This window comes from Megalobrama amblycephala, linkage group LG4 (genome assembly GCF_018812025.1).
Source record: "Megalobrama amblycephala isolate DHTTF-2021 linkage group LG4, ASM1881202v1, whole genome shotgun sequence".
NCBI classification, from domain to species: Eukaryota; Metazoa; Chordata; class Actinopteri; order Cypriniformes; family Xenocyprididae; genus Megalobrama; species Megalobrama amblycephala.
Genome location: NC_063047.1, coordinates 31,703,170 through 31,719,732, shown reverse-complemented (window position 1 = coordinate 31,719,732; position 16,563 = coordinate 31,703,170). Strand labels below are relative to the sequence as shown.

The 16,563-nt window shown below is 34.9% G+C and overlaps 1 protein-coding gene across 1 annotated transcript in view; it reads right to left on the bottom strand.

Annotated features, from left to right (window-relative positions):
- The window catches only part of LOC125267347 (metal transporter CNNM4), a 49,918-nt gene that overhangs the window by 8,942 nt on the left and 24,413 nt on the right, over window positions 1–16,563 (bottom strand). The window contains exon 5 of the mRNA XM_048188887.1: window positions 10,367–10,463. Within this exon, the coding sequence (XP_048044844.1) occupies window positions 10,367–10,463 (97 nt within the window). The remainder of the gene's footprint in view (window positions 1–10,366; window positions 10,464–16,563) is intronic.

Here is a 16,563-nt window from a genome sequence, read left to right as displayed (position 1 = left end):
AAAAAGATACACATTTCAAGTTTCAACATTATTTGTTGTTCAGATATTCCACTTTAAAAGAAAAAAATGCTGTAAGTAAAGTGACCCACACCTGTTTTTTGTTTTTGTTTTTTTTGACCACTAAAATTGTACAATTTACTCAATGAGTCGCATTAAGACCTCCATTACTCTTGGATTGAACCATATAGGGCCTTAAAAATGAAGAAACCAAAAGAAAATTTTAAGAATCAGAAAAAAGGATATTAATATACAGTGCCCTCCACAAATATTGGCACCTTTAGTAAATATGAGCAAAGGCGGCTATGAAAAGAAAATCTGCAATGTTTATCCTTTTGATCTTTCATTCAAAAAATTCACAAAATTTTAACCTTTCATCGAAGTAAAAGAATTCAAAGTGGGGGAAAACTCACATTATGAAATAAATGTTTTTCTCCAATACATGTTGGCCACAATTATTGGCACCCTGAGAAATTCTTAGGAGTAAAATATCTCTGAAGTATATTCCCATTCATATTTAAAAATTTTTTTAGCACACCAGGGTGACTAGGAGTATAAACATGAGGAAACACAAAGGCCAAATTCCCGTAATCAAACTATAATAAACCAAAGAATCTAGTTCTGATGAGCAATATAAATATATAAAACATGTGTCTAAATCATCCTAATGTGTGGTGATGAGGAAAGTTTGAGTGGCCAAAGACTCTCCAAGGATCACAGCTGGAGAATTGCAGAGATTAGTTGAGTCTTGGGAAAGCCTAAAAAAATTACCAAACAGCGCCTATAATCACCAAAAGTTGTTTGGGAGGGTTTAAGAAAAATCCTCTGCTCTCATCCAGAAACAAACTCCAGCATATTCAGTTGACAGACAAGACTGGAACTTCAAGTGGGACCGGCTTCTATGGTCAGATAAAAAAATAAAAAATAAATTTAAAAAAGAGCTTTTTGGCAGCAAACCCACCAGATGGGTTTGGTGCACACAGGGATAAAACGTACCCCATGCCCATTTTTTTTTTTTGCTGGAGGTCCTGGACATCTATCAAATACCAACAGATAAAAAAAATAAAATAAAAACCTGACTGCTGCTAGAAATCCAGTAATGGGTCATGGCTGAATCTTCCATCAGGACAATGATCCAAAACATCAAAACCAACACAAAAATATGTCACTGAGCACAAAATGCCTGATGAGCAAACAACAGAGCTGACATCATCTTGGTCTCCGAGGCCACAAAACAACTGATCTTGCTGGAGCTGACAGTGCCCTGGGAGGAGAGGATGGAGGAGGCTCAAGAAAGAAAGAGCTGGTGGACTGTCAGAGGAATGGATGGAGGACCAGGTGCATGCAAGTAGAGGTGGGCAGCAGGGGATTTGCCATTCACTCCCTGAGCAAGGCCTACGGTACGCTGGTCATAACAGGTGCTAACCGAAGAAGAGCCATAGGCAACAACATGGAGGAAGCAGAAAAAGCATCCAGATGGCTCTGGGTGAAGAGGGGAGAGCCGTGGGGGCAGTAGAATAGAATGACACAGGCCAGGGTCTGATCAGCCTCGGTCAGGTCGTCAGGACAAGGGTGTCTGTTGTAAGACCCGAAACACCCAGTGACTCCTGGAAACAACACTGATGATGTGTCCAAGGTCGTGCATCAGAAGATGTTTCTGTAAACAGAGCTGTTATATTGCCAACGTGAACTAGAAAAAAAACATTTATTTCATAATAAGCTTTTCCCCCCCATTTTCAATCGTTTTACTTAAATGATGATTTTTTTTTTTTTTTTTTTAATGAAAGATCAAAAGGATAAACAACGCAGATTTATTTTCACAGCCACCTTTGCTCATATTTACCAAGGGTGCCAATATTAGTGGAGGGCAAAAAACATAAGTAGTGCCACTGTCGGCAAATAATAATTAATAAAAGTAAACAGATTTAACTAATAGATTTTAAAATAAAAATTATGTAAAAAATAAAATTATGATGCTACCATCCTTCGAACATCATTTTTATCCCGTGTAATTTGGCTCCAAATCTCTGATTTGAAATCAAAATCTCTGAGCCCCCTCTACAAAACTACTGAGAATTACTTTTATTTTATTTATTTTTTTTATCAAAATCAATGTGTTCAATGGTTGTGTTGACACGGAATAACCCTTTAAATGTTGGAAAAGACTTCTATTTCAAATAAATGCTGTTCTTTTGAACTTTCTAGTCATCAAAGTTCATCCACAAAAATATTGAGCAGCATAACTGTTTTCAACATTGATAATAAGAAATGCTTTTTTGAGCAGCATATTAGAATGATTTCTCAAATCAGCAAATTAGAATGATTTCTGAAGGATCATGTGACACTGAAGACTGGAGTCTTCAGTGCTTCCGCTATTCTACTTATGGAACAAATGCGGCGCCAGTTTTGTTTTTGTCCATAGGTAGAATAGGGAAGGCGTAGGACATACAGCATAAGGTTTTTGAAGAATACGGAAAGCGGAAGCACGTGCAAGGCGATCATCTGTTTATATAAAGCATATACAGTTGTATTTTTTTTTTTCGAAAATGGCCGATCATTTCGCTAGATAAGACCTTTATTCCTCGTCTGGTATCGTTTAATGCCCTTTGAAGCTGCACTGAAACTGTAATTTTGACCTTCAACCGTTTGGAGACCATTGAAGTCCACTATAAGGAGAATAATCCTGGAATGTTTTCATCAAAAAACGTATCTTCTTTTCGAATAAAGAAAGAAAGACATGAACATCTTAGATGACATGTGGGTGAGTAAATTATCAGGAAAAGTTTATTTGAAAGTGGACTATTCCTTTAAATGATATCACTTTTCTATTTCACAACCACAACCCCATTGTTTGATTACAAAAAAAGATATAAAAAAGGCATCATAAAGAGATGGGAAATGAAGTCATTCTAGACAAGAATTCCAGTGAATCATAACCTTTAGCCTAAATAACCTGTATTTTACAAAACATAATAGAAGGAATATATCATACAGTGACACAGTGTGTTCTCATCTGCTGACAGCTTTTTACTTGGAAAAGTGCTAAAACAATCTGCATGCATTTAAAAAACACTTAATTTCAATCCAGCTGGAAAAGTTGTTTTTACCATGATAAAATATGTCCCTGCTTATTTCTTCTCTACATATTGTTAAAAATCAAAGACCATATAAAATTTGAGATTGGTTTGAATCAACAAGGACCTATCTTTATCTTAATCTGTTTATCTTCCTGTCCTAAAGGCAAAAAAAAAAAAAAAAAGTTATTAGGTGACTATTACATAAATGCATCAGCACATTTTCCACATCTGCAATGCATTCACTTTCCCAAGAGATAGAGTGTCATGCAAACACATTTCTCATCACTACAAGAGTCATAAGGTAGTCAAGAGGTTCAGAGAAGAGAGTTAAAGGAGTAGTAAAAGTTAAAGGAGTAGTAGTTCACTCACAAATGAATACAGAGCGCATAAGACATGATTCATACTGACCACTTTTATGGCTTCACAGCCATGGTTATCACTAGTTATCAGCTATCAGCAATAGTATCTTGTTTAAAAAAAAAAAATCTCCTTTTGTGTTTCATAGATAAGATACTCATAGGGGTGTGGAATGATATGAGTAAAATATGACCGGATGTTCATTTTAGGCAAACAAATTCTTTAAAAGCCATTATTGAACACACTGGCATAAAAAAATGCTCTGTGAATGATTTTATAAAACAATATAGACGGGGACTTATAAACTATGGGCCCTATCATACACCCAGCACAATGTGACGCCAGGCACGACAAGTGTTTTTTGGATTCTGGATTCATTCTTTCCACTGTCAAAATTCCGCCTTGTATATCATGGTGTAAGCGCATCTGGCTTTTAAAGGAAATGGGAAATGAGAGTCTGATTCAGTGTTCAATTTCACAGCTGTTTTTGTTTTAATCTTCTTCTTCAGACAAAAATGCTCTTTAGTCTCGGTCACATTTTTGTCATTCATATTTTAGTCAAACTACAGTTACCAACATGATAGCTATTTTATATGTAGTCTTTAGACAAAATAGTCATTATAATTTTTCTCTTTAGACCAGTTCATTTTTATGAAAAATCTGAATCAAGGTAACAGGCTGTATTGACACTGCACTCTTAGCAGTAGCCCTTGTGCAATTCTAAATATCCCTTTTCAGTGGTTCTCAAACTTTCTAGAGTGTCATACCCCCTGAGGGATTTAACATCCTTCTGCGTACCCACTCTCTTTCCCACTTAGACTGCAGTTACACCTTTTCCATTAAGGGACAATATTTGCCTCCTTAAAGGTGCCCAAGAATGCTTTTTCACAAGATGTAATATAAGTCTAAGGTGTCCCCTGAATGTGTCTGTGAAGTTTCAGCTCAAAATACCCCAAAGATTTTTTTAACTGCCTATTTTGGGGCATCATTAACTATGCACTGATTTTTTCAGCGCGCCGCCCCTTTAATTCACGTGTTCCCTGCCACACGAGCTCTCGATTATATTACAGCACATTTACAAAGTTCACACAGCTAATATAACCCTCAAATGGATCTTTACAAGATGTTCGTCATGCATGCTGTATGCATGCTTCGAATTATGTGAGTAAAGTATTTATTTTGATGTTTATATTTGATTCTCTATGAGTTTGAGGCTATGCTCTGTGGCTAACGGCTAATGCTACACTGTTGGAGAGATTTATAAAGAATGAAGTTGTGTTTATGCATTATACAGACTGCAAGTGTTTAATAATGAAAATAGCGACGGCTCTCTTGTCTCCGTGAATACAGTAAGAAACGATGGTAACTTTAACCACATTTAACACTACATTAGCAACATGCTAACGAAACATTTAGATAGACAATTTACAAATATCGCTAAAAATATCATACTATCATGGATCATGTCAGTTTGTTATTGCTCCATCTGCTATTTTCGCTGTTGTTCTTGCTTACCTAGTCTGTTGATTCACCTGTGCAGATCCAGACGTTACTGGCTGCCCTTGTCTAATGCCTTTCATAATGTTGGGAACATGGGCTGGCATATGCAAATATTGGGGGCGTACACCCCGACTGTTACGTAACAGTCGGTGTTATGTTGAGATCCACGTGTTTTCCGAAAGTCTTTTAAACAAATGAGATTTACATAAGAAAGAGAAAGCAATGGAGTTTGAAACTCAGTGTATGTCTTTTCCATGTACTGAACTCTTGTTATTCAACTATGCCAAGGTAAATTCAAATTTTGAATCTAGGGCACCTTTAAATTGATTTTTCCAATGCATTTTTTTTGCCTTTATTAATAGCCTACCTTTATAAAATAAATAATGCTTTAAATAAAAAATTAAAAAAAGTGATACTTTTAAAGTCGGCATGAAATCAAAATCAACCCTATTTACTTTGTTAGTGCATATTACTAGTCTTGTGGTAAACAATTAATCTGTGCAAGTTAAAACACAGAAAAAAATTGTTTGTCGTGGTAATCTTTAATCAAAATCTGAAAAGTTACTTCCGGTCTGGAATGGCGTTCCTTCTCTGATAACATCAGTTGGACGGCTTGGTTTGAAAACGCTCAAACCACTCCTCTCCAACCGTTGTCTGCTATGAGCGAGAGATGGAGAGGAGGAGCGCTAAAGTAAAACTCTGCACTCTATTCAATATTCCGTTTCACCTGGAAATACATCACAACACTGGAGAAAAGTCATTTGCAACTTCAGGTTCACGGGGACTTTTAGTGCACCTGCGCCACTTCAGACCATGCGCTGAGATCATAAAAAATAGGGCCCATTATCATCATCAGCAAAATACACTGTCGTTCAAAGTTTGGGGACAGTAAGATTTATCGTTTGATTGTTTTGAAAGAAAGCCATTCAGCAAGGATGCATTTAATTGATCAAAAGAAACAGTAAAGACAATTATAATGTTACTAATGATGTTTTCAACATTGATGATAATAAGAAATATTTCTTGAGCAGCAAATCAGCATATTAAAATGATTTCTTAAGGATCATGTGACACTGAAGACTGGAGTAATGATGCTGAAAATTCAGCTTTGCCATCACAGGAAAACATAACATTGTAAAATATATTAAAACAGAAAACAGCAAATATTGTAATAATATTTTATAATAGTAATGTTTTACTGATCAATGAAATGCAGCCTTGGTGAGCATAAGAGACTTCAAAAACATTAAAAAAATCCTACCAACTCCAAGTGTACATATGTCTTAAGGATAGTTGTTGTAATGTGTGTGAGTGTGTTTAGGGGTTATATATATAAAACACTAAGCAGTCTTAATGTAAGAAATAATACATCTAGATGTGAAGAAACACCACACAGACGCATAAGGAGGGAGGTGAGCAGAAGTGCTGGATATCACACAGATAAAGACATGCTTCACTCAGATATCGCCACCTACCCGCACATTCACAGTACTGCAGCCCACAGTTGGATAGTTCACCCAAAAATGAAAATCCTGTCATTATTTATTCACTCTCATTGCCCTTTGTGGAATAATTTCTTCTATTAAACACAAAAGAAGACATCTTGAAGAATGTCAAGCCCAAAAAAGACTGCCCAATTACAGCAGCCCACATTTTTAAGCATTACATTAAGTCTTCTAATGTCATTCAAACTATATGTGAGGGAAAAAAAGACAAATTTAATATGTTATTCACTGAAAATGCACCATAGCTTCTACATATAATTTGTCCTAGCATATTTTCATCATACGGACTGTTTTTATGGTGCCTTTTGTGGCTTGACAGAGCCTACTTTTACATTGATAGAAAAGATCTTTTCTGCAAGATCTTTTCTTTTATGAGATGCAAAGATACTTGCATCCCATAAAAGAAATAAAGTCATGGAACAACATAAGGGTGAGTAAATGATGACAGAATTTTCATTTTTGGGTGAACTAACCCTTTAAATGTGTTCAACTGTTAAGGCTCTGGAGGGAAGCAGGCATATGAGAGGAATTATTCAACTCCAGGTCTGTTCGCAAGATCTAATCTACAATAAATCCAAGTGTTACATTATTGGTTTCTTTGAACAAAAAACTATCTACTTTACTATTCTTAAGTGATAGGAGAAGGAGCTAAAGGCTGCCCCTTAAATAGCACTTGTAGGTTATTTCTGCAAAAACAATCACTGTTAATCAGACTGACCCTTCCCAGTCAGTGGTTAGAGAGCCCCGACATGCCGACAGTTACCTGGGAAACGAGAGAAGAGAGAGCATCTCTTAAGAGACAGGTGACGAGGACGAGACACACTCACTGGGAGCGAGAGAGAAAGACAGAGATGGGAAGTGTAAGACAGGGTTGAGGGAAGAGGGAAGAACAGGTAGAGGGAAAACATAAGGTTGAAGACACACACTATCGTTCAAAAGATTGGGGTCGGTAAGATGTTTTTTAAGAAATTAATATTTTTATTATAGAAAGGATGCATTAAATAGATCAAAAATGGCAGTGAAGACATATATAATGGTACAAAGATTTCTATTTAAAATAAATGCTGTTCAACTTTCTATCCATCAAAGAATCCTGAAAAAGTTTTTTTTTGAACTTCCACTCTCAGAAAAAAGGGTCAATGGTGTTCTAAATAGAACCCTGGGGTTCTTGACTCAATTTTAAAGAACACTTTATGCCAAAAAGGTTCTATATAAGGCAAAATGCCTTAAATTATTGCTAAATAATTTCATGTTTAACCGTTTATATATTACTTTTTAATCCTAAAGTTTTTCCACTTTTAAATTGAATTTTAAAACCTATATTTAACAATCCTCAGGCTTTTAAAAAGGTCTATTTCACAATTTTACCATTTTACTGTCTTTTTGATTAAAATAATGCAGCCTTGGTAAGCATAGGAAACTTTTTTCAAAAACGTTTAAAACATGTAAAAACCCCAAACCTTGAATGATGGCATACATGAGCACAGATAGACAAACACCAGAATGAATGACCTCTTTTATAAATAAATGGTTAATGGACCCAAACATTTATTTACATACTCTGATGACAATCCAAAATTTACTTTCTTTCTCCAGGGGAATGCAAAAGGAGATTTTAAGCAGAATCTTCATGCTGCTCTTTTTGTGAGGAAAAAGCTGAGATTTGAGTCATTAAACCATAAAAAAAAAATCCTCCTCTCCATCATTGCTCTCAAATCTCATTCGCATATATTTAATTATGCACATGAAGATGCATTACATCAGGTTTAAAGGGTTAGTTCACCCAAAAATTAAAATTTCTGTCATTAAGTACTCACCCTCATGTCATCTTAAACCTGTAGTTAAAATCGGCGATGCAGCTACAGTGGTTCAACCTTAAAGGGTTAGTTCACCCCAAAATAATGTCATTTATTACTCAACCTCATGTCATTCTACACCCGTGAGACCTTCGTTCATCTTTGGAATACTAAATATTAAATCCAATGGCTCAGTGAGGCCTCTATAGAGAGCAAAGCCACTGTAAATCTCAAGATCCATAAAGGCACTAAAAACTTATTTAAAACAGTCCATGTGAGTTCGGTGGTTCTATCTTAATATTATAAAGTGACGAGTATACTTTCTGTGCACCAAAAAACAAAATAACTTTTCAACAATATCTCATGATTGCTGATTTCAAAACACTGTTTCAGAGCTTTACGAATCAAATCAGTGATTCGGATCTTCTATCAAACAGCTAAACTGCTGAAATCACGTGACTTTGGTGCTCCGAACTACTGATTCGATTCGTAAAGCTCCGAAGCAGTGTTTTGAAATCGGTCATCACAATATATGTTGAAAAGTCGTTATTTTGGGTTTTTTTGGCACACAAAAGTATTCTCATTGCTAAGGTTGAACCACTGACCTCACATGAACTGATTTAAATATGTTTTAGTACCTTTATGGATCCTGTGATTTACAATGGCATCGCTGTCTATGGAGGCCTCACTGAGCCATCGGATTTAATTAAAAATATCTTAATTAGTGTTCCGAAGATGAACGAAGGTCTTATGGGTGTAGAACAACATGAGGGTGAGTAATAAATGACATTATTTTAATTTTTGGGTGAACTAACCCAAAGAAAAACAAAGAAAATACTTTTTGTGCGCAAAAACAAAACAAAAATAGTGACTTTATTCAACAAATTCGTCTGTCCCCAGTGTTTCCCCATAAACACTAAAGCTCTGCAGCGAAAATAGCATAGCAGTATGACAGGGGACAGACAAATTTGTTGAATAAAGTTGTTATTTTTGTTATTATTCTCGTCACTTCATAATATTAAGGTTGAACCACTGTAGTCACTTTGCTGGTTTTAACAATGTCTTTAGTACCTTTCTGGACCTCAAAAGGTGCAACGTCGTTGCTGCCTATGTGTGGATCAGATACTCTCAGATTTCATCAAAAATATCTTAATTTGTGTTCCAAAGACAAACGAAGGTCTTATGGGTTTAGGATGACATGAGAGTGAGTATTAACGACAGAAATTTCATTTTTGGGTGAACTAACCCTTTTAACATCTATAATGCCAATCGAAACTGGTTGTTGAATATGTGGAATATAAGTATAAAACTGGAATATATGAAATTGTGAATGAAATATGAGAGCTACAGCAGAGCATATTTCCAGTTACTTCAATTTTGGTATGTTCCTCACACAAAGCTATCGTATGGCTTCAAAAATGCTTATATTGTGGAAGTTTTATGATGCTTTTTCTGTCCTTTCAGAGGCTTTTCATTTAAGAGCAGCATCCACATTCTGCCTACAGTCTCCTTTTGTACGCCACTGAAAAGTCATAAAGGTTTGGAACGGCATGAGGGTGAGTAAATTATGACAATTTTCATTTATGGGTGAACTAACCCAAATGAACAAAGAGGAATCTCTCATCCTCTAGCAGATGGCCAATAGAGGGCGGTGATCTACAACTTTTTCAGAGCCCAACAACTTTAGATGGGTGGCCTAGAAAAGTCCCAGTATCCCAAGTGAGATAATTATAATTATGAGTGATTAGTGGCAAAGCCGACTGTTGCTTTAAAGTATTTTCCCATCTGTTGTTGAACCCTTTAATAATGTAGTATTTACCGTAATGCACACACAGACTCACAAACAAGACCACCTACTGTTCATCCACACACAAATCCGAAAGGATAGTATGTAGGATATGATCTTTAAATAGACTATCCTGACATCAAGTCACTTAATATATGAAGCCTCAGCTTTGAAGGGGTCAGCAACACAATAAGTAGTAGTACATATGTTTGTGCATGTTAGTAAATCAAATATTGGAGATTTAAAATTTTCTAAATGATTCCTATTTTTGACGAAGAAAGGACGAAAAAGAGTCTTGGTTTATATGTATTTGTTATGTATGTTTTTCTTTGTGTGTGTTTGTCTCACCTAATGTTGGAGCACTGAGAGCCATGACTCCATAGAAAGAGAAAGGTCCGGTCTCGAACTTCATGTTTTCATTCCCAGCCTCCACCTCCACACGGCCCTGTGCACAAAGAAGGAAGATGATTCTGGGTGAGTTCAAATAAAAAAATAAAAAATAAAAAATACAGAATGTAGGCTGAAACCACAATGCACTTTTTTAAAAATGTTTTTATTCATTTTTATTAAGAAATCTCTTAGGCTCGCCAAGGCTGCAGTTATTTTATCAAAAATAAAGTAAAAAGTAATATTGTGAAATATTATTACAAGTTAACCCTTGTGCGACATTATGGACATTTTTGTCTTTTTCAGTTTTGATTTTTTATGTACAAGGCTTAAAATAACAATTTTCTTATATAAATTTATTTTAAAATGTCATTTTAAAATATATTTATTTCTGTGTTCAACAGAAGAAAGAAATTCATATATGTTTGGAACAACGTGAGGCTGAGTAAATGATCTTTTTAAATCATCACAAAACACAGTGTGAGTAAATAAATGACAGATTTTTCATTTTCGGGTGAACTAATCCTTTAAATGAATCAGAGACATAGCCACAAGCTTTTGTCCTTCTGACCAGTGGACATACCACAAGACTAGTTTCCCAGACACAAGGAAAATGAGAGTATCCCCCCCACCCCCAGAAGCATCAGCACCTAGGTGGACAGACACATAAACGAACAACTAGCTTTAGACCGAGAAGACCCCGAGTGAATTAAAGCGATAAGACTGAGTGAATGTGAGCTCTGGTCAAGAGGAATGTGAGAACTGTAGCACAGTAAATCCACTGAGACAACAATGACGCTCACACACACACACACACACACACACACACACACAAGCTCTGAGAGATGGCGCCGAATACCACCAGTGACTGATGTCCACATAATGAGGTGCACAATGCAGCATGATACACACACACATACACAGTTCCCTTTGTGAGCATCAAGGGAATGAGATTGTTTGTAGGGAGGGGACTGCAGTGGCTGCATGAATCCTGTTTTTCTGGAAAGATCATATCAATCACGTTTCACACATATGTGAACTGACCTTACTGAGAAAGACCTCCAGGACAAAAAGTAAACACGAACACAATCAGAAATGGAGAGAAGAGATCTTTAAATAGACCGTCCATGACTGCGAGGAGGGCAGCCAAAACCTACAGAGTATATATGTGTGTAATATGTGTGTGCTGGCAAAGGGAAAAGTTCACATTTGTCCATTATAAACACGCTTAACAAGCATATCCCACCTTAAGATGTCAACAAACAAATAATCTTGCATATTCAGTTCTTACAAATACCCTTAAACACACATTTAGCTAAATCAGGACCAGCAAAGAATTCAAATATTTATACAAAAGCCAATATTTGTTTTTCAATAACTAATTTGTGAATTTTCATTTAAAAAAATAAAAATACAAAAAATTGACTTCTATCATTTTTTAAATCTAGACAAGTTTAGCATTTTAATAAATGATAATAATAATAATAATAATAATAATAACACAAAACATTGATTTCTTTTGTTTTTAAAGTCATATTTTGCATTGTAGTTGATAATAATAATAATAATAAACAATGGCTTCTATTGTTTTTAATGAAGCCAATTCTTGCATTTAAAATAATTATTAATAATAATAATAATAATAATATTTTTTAAATAAAGCCCATTTTTTTAATAAATAGTTGTAGTAATCATAATGAATAAATATTGACTTCAATAATATTTTTTTCATTTTAATAAATGATAATGATAATAATAATAAAAACATTGACTTCTATTGTTTATAATGAAGCCAATTCTTGCATTTTAATAACAATAATTATTTTTATTAATAATAGTAATAATAATAATAATAATAATAATAATAATACTACAAAAGCTTTTTTATTTACTTATTTTTTAATTAAGCCAAATATTGCTTTTTACTTCATAATAATAATAATGATGATAATAACAACAAAAACAACAACAACATTGACAATGTTTTTAAATAAAACAAACAAAAAAACAATTTTGGACAATTTTGCCTCATACACACAGTGAGCCTGCAATGTCAGACAGGTGGGCTGTATGAATAATGGAGGTGTTGAGAAAAGATAATGTTTGTTATATATATATATATTATATATACATACATATACATATACATACATACATACATACATATATGTGTGTGTGTGTGTGTGTGTGTGTGTGTGTGTGTGTGTGTGTGTGTGTGTGTGTGTGTGTGTGTGTGTGTGTGTGTGTGTGTGTGTGTGTGTGTGTGTACGTGCAGAAGGCCTCGTTAGGTTGCATCACTCAGTAACCTCTTCTCAGCGTCAGTACTGTCAATCATTCACAAACATAACGTGGGTGGCCAAGCACATTAGTAAAATTACTATGAGTATGTTTAACAGCTCTTTGTTTGAGTAACTAACAACAGTGCTCATGTGCAGTGAGGACAAGCAAACATCTTCAAATATTTATGTACAGAAAATAGACAATCACAGTCTCTCTTCCTGCACTGCTATAATTCTCTCCATCATGAAGCAGAGTTAACAATAGGTACACTACCATTCCAAAGTTTGGGATCGGTAACATTTTTAATGTTTTATAAAGAAGTTTCGTCTGCTCACCAAGGCTGCATTTATTTAATTAAAAATACAGTAAAATCAGTAATATTGTGAAATATTATTACAATTTAAAATAATATTCTATTAAAATAAAATAATTTTAAATTAAAATAATTTTCTATTTGAAAATATTTGAAAATTTAACATTCTTGTGTTGGCAAAGCTGAATTTTCAGCATCATTACTCCAGTTTTCAGTGTCACATGAATATGCTGATTTGCTACTCAAGAAACATTTATTGTGTACAGATGTTCAAAATATTTGTGTACAATGTTTTTTTTTCAGGATTCTTTGATGAATAGAAAGTTCAAACGAACAGTGTTTATTTGAAATATAATCTGTTGTTACATTTTAAATGTCTTTACTGTCACTTTTGATTGATTTAATGCATCCTTGCTGAAAAAAAATATTAATTTCTTTAAATTCTTCTCAAAAAAATAAAAATAAAAATTCTTAATGACCCCAAACCTTTGAACGGTAGTGTATAATGTTACAAAAGCTTTGTATTTCAGATAAATGCTGTTCTTTTGAACTTTCTATCCATCAAGGAATCCTGAAAAAAAAAGTACACAACTGTTTTCAACATTGAAAATAATCATAAATGTTTCTTGAGCAGTAAATCATCATATTAGAATGATTTCTGAAGGATCATGTGACACTGAAGACTGGAGTAATGATGCTGAAAATTCAGCTTTTCCAACACAGAAAAACAGTTTTTTTTAATAGAAAACAGTTATTTTAAATTGTAATAATATTTCACAATATTACTGTTTTTACTGTATTTTTAATTAAATAAATGCAATCTTGGTGAGCAGACAAAACTTCTTTTGAAAATATTAAAAATCTTACCGATCCCAAACTTTTGAACTGTAGTGTATGTGCAAAACTAATATATATATATATATATATATATATATATATATATATATATATATATATATATATATATATATATATATATATATATATATATATATATATACACAAAATCAATTAGGCAGTGGTTTGTCTGAACAGTTAGCCACTCTTGAAGATGTCTTGTATAATTATGCTGGTTTAGAGTTACTCCACCAGACATATTTCTATACAGTGCTCAGAGTAAATGAAAAAAATGTTACAAAAAAAAAAAAAAAAAGTTACATTTTAAACAATATCTCAATGAACACAAAAACAATTTTCAAAATGTTGACAAGACTAAGTTTTATATAACATCTGTTTAACTTATAACATGAAAGTAAAGTTAATAATATGACTCAGATAACAAAATTTTCAGATGAAGGCTGTTTCTCAATTCCAAGAACGCAGAGAACGGACTTGCGTTCTTGTGGAGTCCGGTCTTGCAGGCGACCTTGAAAGAACGAACTCGGAAGGACGCGAGGACACAGAACGCATCATTTGAGAATTGAGATGTGCTGCTATCTTGTTGCTCAACTGACCGTCCCAGCATCTTAAAAGTGGCTAATGCACAATAAATACAACATAACATTACAAACAAATGTCATAACTTATTAAAAGATTTCTTATTATAGACGTTGTTTTCATATAATTTTATATCTTTTTATTTCACTGCGTGTATGAAAATGAGTAGCCTTTATGCTTTGTCAATGTTAAGATTATTTTTATATTCCAATAAAAATACTGCAGGCTTTCTTCAGGTTTCTTCATGCATCCTCTGTTCTTGCGTTCTTGAGTATTGGAACTGAACTTCGATTGATGATGACGTAGAGCAAGAACACAAGGACGCAAGATTGCTTAAGAACGCATATTGAGAAACAGCCGAAGACTGCTAGAACTCTATACTCTGGAGTGATGAGACCAAGATTAATGTTTTTGAAACCGATGGCTTCAAAACTGTATGGTGTCACAAAAGTGAGGAATACAAAGAAAAATGCATGGTCCCTACAGTGAAACATGGTGGTGGCAGTGTCCTTATGTGGGGCTGCATGAGTGCTGCTGGTGTCGGGGAGCTGCATTTCATTTATGGCATCATGAATTCACAGATGTACTGATCTATACTGAAAGAGAAGATGCTACCATCACTCCATGCCCTTGGTCGTTGTGCACTTTTCCAGCATGACAATGATCCTAAACACACATCTAAGGCCACTGTTGGATTTCTGAAGAAGAACAGGTTGAAAGTGATTCAGTGGCTCCTGATCTGAACCCAATCAAACACCTATGGGGAATTCTGAAGGGACAAGTTGAGCATCACTCTCCATCCAGCATCCAGTCTCTAAAAGAGTTTATTCTTGAAGAATGGAAAAAGATAGATGTTGCAAAATATCGCCAACTTGTTCATTCCATGCCTAAAAGACTTGGTGCTGTCATTAAAAATCATGGAGGCCATACAAAGTGCTAGATGTAGAAGTTTTTGTTGTGGGGTGTACTCATTTTTGCATCACCCTAATTTGAGTAAAACTGAAAAATGTGTAATCTAAGTTATATTATTAACCTTACTTTCATGTTATAAGTTCAACAGATATTATATTAAACTTAGTTTTATCAACACTTTGGAAATAGTTTTTTTCAAAGGGGGTGTACTCATTTATGCTGAGCACTGTATATATATATACACACACACACACACACACACACACACACACACACACACAGTGGGTACAAAAACTATTCAGACCCCCTTAAATTTTTCACTCTTTGTTATATTGCAGCCATTTGCTAAAATTATTTAAGTTCATTTTTTTTCCTCATTAATGTACACACAGCACCCCATATTGACAGAAAAACAGAATTGTTGACATTTTTGCAGATTTATTAAAAAATATAAACTGAAATATCACATGGTCCTAAGTATTCAGACCCTTTGCTGTGACACTCATATATTTAACTCAGGTGCTGTCCGTTTCTTCTGATCATCCTTGAGATGGTTCTACACCTTCATTTGAGTCCAGCTGTGTTTGATTATACTGATTGGACTTGATTAGGAAAGCCACACACCTGTCTATATAAGACCTTACAGCTCACAGTGCATGTCAGAGCAAATGAGAATCATGAGGTCAAAGGAACTGCCTAAAGAGCTCAGAGACAGAATTGTGGCAAGGCACAGATCTGGCCAAGGTTACAAAAACATTCTGCTGCACTTAAGGTTCCTAAGAGCACAGTGGCCTCCATAATCCTTAAATGGAAGACGTTTGGGAAAACCAGAACCCTTCCTAGAGCTGGCCGTCCGGCCAAACTGAGCTATCAGGGGAGAAGAGCCTTGATGAGAGAGGTAAAGAAGAACAGATCAGATCACTGTGGCTGAGCTCCAGAGATGCAGTCGGGAGATGGGAGAAAGTTGTAGAAAGTCAACCATCACTGCAGCCCTCCACCAGTCGGGACTTTATGGCAGAGTGGCCCGACGGAAGCCTCTCCTCAGTGCAAGACACATGAAAGCCCGTATGGAGTTTGCTAAAAAACACCTGAAGGACTCCAAGAAGGTGAGAAATAAGATTCTCTGGTCTGATGAGACCAAGATAGAACTTTCTGGCCTTAATTCTTAACACTGCTAAATACCTGTCCAATACAGTCCCAACAGTGAAGCATGGTG